At 46.5% G+C, this 9,100-nt stretch overlaps 1 protein-coding gene across 1 annotated transcript; it reads right to left on the bottom strand.

The window, feature by feature from the left end:
• Nucleotides 1-150: 150 nt before the first annotated feature.
• On the bottom strand, nt 151-2,259 carry APOF (apolipoprotein F). Its single transcript, XM_522601.8, has 2 exons — nt 2,132-2,259; nt 151-1,591 (listed from the first exon to the last, which is right to left on the bottom strand). The coding sequence occupies exons 1-2, from the start codon at nt 2,145-2,147 to the stop codon at nt 627-629; spliced, it is 981 nt and encodes a 326-aa protein (XP_522601.2). The 5' UTR covers nt 2,148-2,259; the 3' UTR covers nt 151-626.
• Nucleotides 2,260-9,100: the final 6,841 nt, after the last annotated feature.

Below are 9,100 nucleotides of genomic sequence, written 5' to 3'. Positions count from 1 at the left end.
TTTTTGAGACATGGTCTCGCTCTGTCACCCAGGCTGGAAGCAGCGGCGCGATCTCGGCTCGCTGCAGCCTCGACCTCCCAGGCTCAGGTGATTCTCCCGCCTCAGCCTCCCAGGTAGTTGGGACTACAAGCGTGCATAACTCCGCCAGGATAATTTTTTGTATTTATTGTAGAGACGGGGTTTCGCCATGTTGCCCAGGCTGATCTTGAATTCCTGACCTCAGGTGATCATCCCGCCTCAGCCTCTCACAGTGCTGGGATTACAGGCGTGAGCCACCGCACCTGGCTAATAGCTATTTATTGAAAGTACTGTGATAAGCATTTTAGATTCATTGTATCATTTTAAATTTACAGGGCAACTCATTGAGGTTAAAATCATTCTATCTCCTTTAGAAACTTAAAAACTGATCTTAGTTCAAGAAAGAAGTTACTATTCAGTGATCACCGAGGCTCTAAAAGTGGAGCCTAGATTCGAAACCAAACCCTGTGACTTCAACACCCAAACATTTACGTTCCTACGTTTTACTGTACAGCCTTCCTCCTGGATAAATCAGATTAAAATTTTGAAGACATGTATATAGCTTGTCAGGGTAGTACAGTTATTAATTCTGTGGTTACCACATTCTTTTATATCTCAAGACTCCCAGCCCCAGGATCTAAGTCATAGCTCTTGATTATGGCCCACCCCCAGTAGGGAGCTGAACTTACTACTTCTGATATGAAAGAAGCCAGGGTAGTTGTTTCTTCCAAGTCACTCACATCTGAGATGGCCCTCAAACCCTCCTTGGTGGTCTCTGGCTGAGAGATGTTTGCGTCTTTCTGATCTTGGTAATACTGGATCAACTGCTGAACCCCAGACCTTAATGCAGGTTTAAGTGCAGCACTGATCGCTAGACTCATAGGCCCCCCTGACATCCCAGCCATGGTCATCAGAAGGTCATATCCCAGATCTATGGCCCCATCTCGGCCTCGTTCCCTGGCCTTGCCCAGGCAGTTTTGAGTAGCATAATACAAAGCTGTGCCCAGGTTGTAGAAGGTTCCCACTCCTGGCAGCAGCTGGACTACATTGTGCACACCTTGCTCCTTCTCATTCTCACAGTCCTCTGTGGGGAGGGAGCGCCCGACCCTTCCTGTGCTTCGCTGCTCCCTGGCTAACAGCTGCAGAGCAGAGGCCAGGGCTTCCACTGACATGTTCCTCTCTGTGCTTCTGCCTTTCTGGAGCCCTCGAAGATGCTGGATGAGAACCTGTGTAGCATTCACACCACCCTGGCGGTAGAGCTGTAGCTGTAGAGCCCAAACATCAGCCTGACAACCAGCTTCCTCCAGGGCATTCCTTAGAGCCAGGCTTACCAAGAACTTGGGTAGAGGGGCCATGTGGCTGAAACCAGGCAGTGACTTTGGGTGCAGAAATTGGCAGGACAAGGGGTCTGAGGAGGGTGTCTGGGATTCCAAGGACAAGGGAAAGTGCATCAAGACATTTGTCTGCTTTCCATATGAAGTGGCATCCACAGGGTGCAGCAGGAGGTAGCAAAGTAGCAGCTCAACTGGTATCATGATGAGTCTGAGGCCACGCATGTCTGGAGCAGAGTACCCTAGAAAGGGGAGAAATCCGAAACATACAAACCATTTCCCTAAGGGCGATGGTGAGCCCAAGACTCAGTTAGGGGGACACCTCATACATCACCTGCTTCCAAGCTTTTGTACTTTCTTTTTAGAGACAGGGTCTTGCTCTGTTGCCCAGACTAGAGTGCAGTGATGGGATCACAAATCACTGCTGCCTTGAATTCCTGGGCTCGAGGGATCCTCCTGCCTCAGCCTCCCAAGCAGCTGGGACTACAGGTGCGTGACACCATGCCCAGCTAATTTTTAAATTTTTTGTAGAGACGTGGTTTTGCCATCTGGCCCAGCCTAGTTCTGAACTTTGGGCTCAAGTGATCCTTCCACCTCCGCCTCCCAAAGTGATAGGCTTCCAGATGTGAGCCACCGCGCCTGGCCCCAAGCTTCTGTTCTTTTTAGGTAAAGGCCTAGGAAATAGGAAATGCACCCCAGTTGCTCCCACTTGGTCTCCCCCATTTACAGGTCACCAGGGACTTCTGTTTTATTTCCACCCATATATAGGGACCCCAAATTACCACACAGTCCAGTCATTGAGAAGTGAGATTGCCTTGGTAGGTTTGATCGCTTCCTGATCCTGTTCTGCCTAGTTCTGTGTCCCGTGAGGAAAGGAGATATTTGCTTTCCCCTATGATCAGTGAAGGATGTAATCTGTGCAAATATTTGCCCATTTATACTGGCTGCTCAAACCTTGTGCCCCTTGTCACACACTCAATCTCTATACCTACAGTCCTGTTCTTTGGCATTTCCTGTATGTCCCTGCCACATTCCCACTCTAAGCTCATGATAGGAGCCAGGGAAATTCAGAATTAGGAAAGATGAGATGTTTGTGATACTCTCATTTCTCTTCATTTTAAAAATTAAATTAGCGGCTGAGCATGGTGGCTCACGCCTGTAATCCCAGCACTTTGGGAGGCCAAGGCGGGCGGATCACAAGGTCAGGAGTTCGAGACCAGCCTGGCCAATATGGTGAAACCCTGTCTCTACTAAAAAAAAAATATATATATATATATATATATATATACACCCAGGCGTGGTGGTGGGCGTCTGTAGTCCCAGCTACTCGGGAGGCTGAGGCAGGAGAATCGCTTGAACCCGGGAGGTGGAGGTTGCAGTAAGCCAAAATCGCACTACTGCACTCCAGCCTGGGTGACAGAGTGAGACTCCGTCTTAAAAAAAAAAAAGGGTGGGGAGCTGACACCTACTAAGTGGAGAGGGGCAAGGCTAACACTGGTCATATATGTGTTTAAGTGAAGAGGTGAAATAAAGAGCATTCATCTGTCCTAAGTGGTCTCCAACATTTCTAACTACTTACTGTGTGCCATCCTTGAATACAGTCCTGGGAAAGGAGACTCATTACTTATGTGATATTGAATAGCTGAAATGAGCCGGGATCAATTCCTGGATCATTTTCCTCACAAAGCACTTCAGAATAGCTGTGGAACATTTGATAGATTATATTGTCACTGTCCATGGACAATTTAAATGATCCTTGAGAGCTTCTTCAACTTTTTGCCTAATTCTTCAATATGCTCCCAAGACTCATACCTGCAGTTCTTGGTGATGTGGACACCCAAAACTTTGAACTGTGACACCAAGCATCATGGGAGATGGTTTCTCAGCAAACTCAATCACCATCTGAGCTAACTGGTAGGCCAGCTACCCCAGTGGGTATATTTGCCACCATCCATACATTTCCCAGGATGGGCAGCTGGGTGCTGGGTTTATTCACACTTCCCTAAGGGACTACTAGATTCGTCACAATGATGTTGGTATTGCCTTCCTCCCCATTGAACTTTTTGACTCTCACGGATGAGGGTTTCAGTGGTATCCTTTCCTCGCATCTGAAACTGCAGAACATGGGCCTCAGTTGGGCAGCCCACCTCCTCCAAGGGCACCCTCAGAGCTAAGTTGGACAGGTACTCAGGCAGAGGGGCTAGGGAGGGGGCTGTGTGTAAGAGATCTTGGCAGATCCTGGGATCTGGGAGAGGAATCTGGCTCTCCATGTTCTCCAAATATGGAGAGCATGTTTGATGGATGCCCAGTCTCTGTTAAAGATGGCTGGAGGGTCAGAGTCTCATTCTGGGCATTTCTTGGAAAGGCAGACACCGGGGACAGCAGGACACAGCAAAGCAGCAGCACAGCCTGGACCATGGGGGGACAGCAGAGCAGCCCTGCTGGAAGGAAGCAGTGCTCAGGTTGGGAAGTGGAGAAAGGCTCAGGACAAAGAGACACCAAGACTGGCCAGAGCTAGAAAGTGTCTTAGCTCTTGGAAACTTCGGTTGCCCTGAACACACCTCATCTTCACTCTTAAAGGATGTGGGTGATCCTCCTATTTTGAGGAGAAACAAGTCAGAGGAAAAAAACAGTCCAAACATCTCATTTGCTTTGGTATCTTCATGACCTGAATTACTATTATTGTTGTTGTTGCTGTTTTTAATCTGCCCTTTCCCAGAATCACAAGGAAACCAGAAAGTTGATGGCTTCCAAAACAGTGAAGGACAAAACATTTGCAAATATTTATGCATCTCTTCCCAGCCCAGACTTTGTCCTTCTCACCTTTGACTCATACTGACAAACTGACCTTTCCCCTTTTAGGCCCTGCAGTCCTGTCCCATATCTTTTTTTTTTTTTTCTTTTTCTTTTTCTTTTCCTTTTTTTTTCTGGAGACACAGTCTCACTCTGTTGCCCAGGGTAGAGTGCAGTGGCACGATCACAGCTCACTGCAACCTCCACATCCCGGGTTCAAGCAATTCTTGTGTCTCAGTCTCCCTAGTAGTTGGGATTACAGGCATGCACCACCATGCCTGGCAAATTTTTGTTTTGTTTTGTTTTCTGGAGACAGTCTCACTCTGTTGCTTAGGCTGGAGTGCAATGGCGTGATTTTGGCTCACTGCAACCTCCACTTCCCAGGTTCAAGAGATTCTCTTGCCTCAGCCTCCCAAGTAGCTGGGACTACAGGTGTGCGCCACCACGCCCAGCTAATGTTTTTGTATTTTTAGTAGAGATGGGGTTTCACCATTTCAGTCAGGCTGGTCTCTAACTCCTGACCTCGAATGATCTGCCTGCCTCGGCCTCCCAAAGTGTTGGGATTACAGGCGTGAGCCACGGCACCCAGTGACATATCTTTTTTATCCTAAGGTTTTACCCTAAACCTATATTTGAGTTGAGGAAAAGGTCCTCCGTATCTTCTTGAGGGGAGAAAGGGTAAGGCAGAATAGCTGGTGATCTCTGGGACCCCTAAACCATTTTTCTTTTCTTTTTTTTTCTGAGACGGAGTTTCGCTCTTGTTGACCAGGCTGGAGTGCAATGGCGCGATCTCAGCTCACTGCAACCTCCGCCTCCCAGGTTCAAGTGATTCTCCTGCCTCAGCCTCCCGAGTAGCTGGGATTACAGGCGTGTGCCACCATGCCTGGCTAATTTTGTATTTTTGGTAGAGACGGGGTTTCTCCATGTTGGCCAGGCTGATCTTGAACCCCTGACCTAAGGTGATCTGCCCACCTTGGCCTCCCAAAGTGCTGGGATTACAGGCTTGAGCCAGCCACAGTGCCTGGTCACCATTTTTCTTATTAAACGAATATACTGGTTGGGAAGCCAAGGCAGGCAGATGGCTTGAGCCCAGAAGTTTGAGACCAGCCTAGGCAACATGGCGAAAGCCCCGTCTCTACAAAAATTATAAAAATTAGCCAGGAGTGGTGGCATGCACCTGTAGTCCCAGCTACTGGGGAGGCTGAGGTGGGAGGATCACCTGAACCTGGGGAGGTCAAGGCTGCAGTGAGCCATGATTACACCACTGCACCATCCAGACTGGGTGACAGAGCGAGACTTTGTCTGAAAAAGAGAATATACTGGATGGGAGTCCAGGGAAACTGGACAGATTGACAAATAAGACAAAATCAGAGCAACTTTTTTTTTTCTTTTTTAGAGTCCAGTCCAGGTATTGCTCTATCTCCCTGGCTGGAGTACAGTGGCCTGATCATGGCTCACCACAGCGTTTAACTCCTGGGTTCAAAAGATCCTCCTGCCTCAGCTTCTCAAGTAGCTGTGACTACTGGTGTGCACCACCATGCCTGGCTAAAAATTTTTTTTTTTTTTTGTAGAGATGAGGTTTCACTATGTTTCCCAGACTGGTCTTGAACTCTTGGTCTCAAGCAGTCTTCCCACCTCAGCCTCCCAAAGTGCTGTGATTAGAGGCATGAACCACTGCACCTGGTTTATTTTTCACTTTTCTAATTCCAATGCAAAACACAAATAAAAACACGTCCATCAGCTGAGCAGTAACTTTCCAAATCTAACCAAAACTCCAGGAATTAGGCTTTATCTTGGGTTTAGAGGTAACATTAGTCCAAAAATTAGGGAAATAAGACATCTGATGCCTCCTAAAAATGGTACCAGTTCCTACATATCATTATGGCCTAAAGTTTCCTCTGATGTCACTCACCTCAGGCACATGGCCAAAGGGACTAGGCCAATGGCAGGGTCCAGGGTCCCTCCCTCTATTTTTTTCGGTTCTTTCAGTTCCCAGGAGTGGCCCCTGACAACTAAGAGCAAAGACAGAAGCAGAGGAGTAAGTCTTCAGGGACACAGTGCCAAGTTAGAAACAGCAAGAACTAAGTGGAAAGGAGTCCAACACTGTCTGAAATTACTAGACCCCAAACCCCTGGGGAATCCCTAAGACAATATATATACATATACCTACATGGATAAAATATACGTACACACACACATACACGTATACCAGGCTGGAGTGCAGTTGGTACAATCACAGCTCACTGCAGCCTTGAACTCCCAAGCTCAAGCAATCCTCCCACCTCGGACTCCTATATATCTGGGACTTCAGGCACGTACCACCACACCTGGCTAATTTTTAAATTTTTCTTGTAGAGAAGGGAACTCACTATGTTGGCCAGGCTGGTCTCGAGCTCCTGGGCTCAAGGGATCCTCCTGTCTAGGCCTCCCAGAGTGCTGAGCCACTGCACCCAGCCTCCTAGGACTCTATAGTTTCTGTGTAGCAACACTAGAAGGAGTGAAAGATTTAACCCTTGTCTCCTAAGATCTATCACAAAGCAGAAATATCCATTCTTACCAGTTTTTCCTCATTGTACTGGAAGTTCTAACCAGTGTAATGTGGAAAGAATAAAAAATAAATGGCATAAAACTAGAAAGGAAGATGTAGAACGATATTTATTTAAAAACAACATAGCTCTGGCTGGCTCAGTCGGTAGAACATGAGACTCTTAAAAACAACATGGGGGCTGGGCGCAGTGACTCATGCGTGTAATCCTAGCATTTTGGGGGGCTGAGACGGGCAGATCACGAGGTCAGGAGTTCAAGACTAGCCATGGCCAGCATGGTGAAACCCCGTCTGTACTAAAAGTACAAAAAATTAGCCAGGCATGGTGGTGCGCACCTGTAATCCCAGCTACTCGGGAGGCTGAGGCAGGAGAATCACTTGAACCCGGGAGGCAGAGATTGCAGTGAGCCGAGATCTCGCCACTGCACTCCAGCCTGGCAACACAGTGAGAGTCTATCTAAAAAAAAAACCACAAAAAAACAAAAAAAACAGCAACAACAAAAAAACAAAAAAAAGACATGGGGCGGGGCTTGAGACCAGGAGTTCGAGACCAGCCTGGCCAACATGGTGAAACCCCATCTTTACAAAAAATAAAAAACACAGCCAGGGGTGGTGGTGTGCATCTGTAGCCCCAGCTACTCGGGAGGCTGAGGCAGGAGAATTGCTTGAACCCAAGAGGGGGAGGTTACAGTGAGCTATGATTGTGCCACTGCATTCTAACCTTGGTGACAGAGTGAGACCATGTCTCAAAAAGTAATAATAATAAAATTTAAAAAAGTAATACAAAATAAAAACAACATGGACTAGGCATGGTGGCTCACACACTTTGGGAGGCCAAAGTCCAGGAGTTCAAGACCAGCCTGGGCAGCATAGGGGAGACCCTGTTTCTGCAAAAAAAAAAAAAAAAAAAAAAAAATTAGCCAGCTCAGCTGTCCAGCTGTGGTGGCACACGCCTGTAGTCTCAGTTTCTCAGGAGGCTGAGACAGGAGGATCACTTGTGCCCAGGAGGTTGAGGCTTCAGTAAGCTGTGATCGTACCACTGAACTCCAGTCTGGGCGACAGAGGGAGACCCTGTCTCAAATAAATAAATAAATAAATAGATAGATAGATAGATAGATAGATAGATAAAATAATAATTAAAAAATAAAAAATTAAAAGAAACAATGTGATTGTTTATGCATAAATCCTAAAGAATACAATTTTAAAAGGACCAATAAGTTAATTTAGCAGGGTGACAAGATAAAATATTAATATATAAATGAATTCTATTTCTGTAGTCTAAAAACATACATTGAATGTTAACTTAGGGCCGGGTGCGGTGGCTCACACCTGTAATCCTAGCACTTTGGGAGGCCAAGGCGGGTGGATCACGAGGTCAGGAGATCGAGACCATCCTGGCTAACACAGTGAAACCCTGTCTCTACTAAAAATACAAAAAATTGGCCAGGTGCGGTGGCTCACACCTGTAATCCCAGCACTTTGAGATGCTGAGGCGGGTGGATCACAAGGTCAAGAGTTCAAGACCACCCTGGCCAACATGGTGAAACCCCATCTCTACTAAAAATACAAAAATTAGCTGGGCGTGGTGGTGTGTGCCAGTAATCCCAGCTACTCAGGAGGCTAAGGCAGGAGAATCGCTTGAACCTGGGCTGCAGAGGTTGCAATGAGCCAAGATCGCGCCACTGCACTCCAGCCTGAGTGATAGAGTGAGACTCCATCTCAAAGAAAAGAAAGAAAAAAATTTAGCTGAGTGTGGTCGTGGGCGCCTGTAATCCCAGCTACTCGGGAGGCTGAGGCAGGAGAATCGTTTGAACCCGGGAGGCGGAGGTTGCAGTAAGCCAAGATCGCACCACTGCACTTCAGCCTAGGCAACAGAGCAAGACTCTGTCTCAAAAAAAAAAAAAAAGAAAATTAACTTAGAAAATTCCAGCTGGTTACCATGGCTCAAGCTTGTAATACCTGGACTTTGGGAGGCTGAGGTGGGACGATTGCTTGAGGGTAGCAATTTGAGACCAGCTTTGGCAACATAGTGAGACCCCGTTTCTACAGAAAAATAAAATGAAAAAAAATTCCAATTACAATAGTGTTTAAAATAAACAAGTAAAATTCCTAAAAGAAGAAACAAGACAAGGATGCTCACTCTTGCTACTTCTATTCAACATTGTACTGGAGGTTCCAGCCAGAGTAATTAAGCAAGACAATGAAATAAAATGTACCCGATTAGAAGGGATGAAGTAAAACAACCTATATTAGTGGGTAACATGATGTTGCATATTAAAAAAACTCAAACTTACACACACACAGACACACACACACAAAATAAGTACTAATAAATGGGTTCAGCTAAGTTGCAGGATACACTATCAATACACGAAAATCGATGATATCTCTATATATGTGCAATGAATAATTT

This window comes from Pan troglodytes, chromosome 10, assembly GCF_028858775.2.
Source record: "Pan troglodytes isolate AG18354 chromosome 10, NHGRI_mPanTro3-v2.0_pri, whole genome shotgun sequence".
In the NCBI taxonomy this organism is placed as follows: Eukaryota; Metazoa; Chordata; class Mammalia; order Primates; family Hominidae; genus Pan; species Pan troglodytes.
This window is presented reverse-complemented; position numbering and strand designations above follow the sequence as displayed.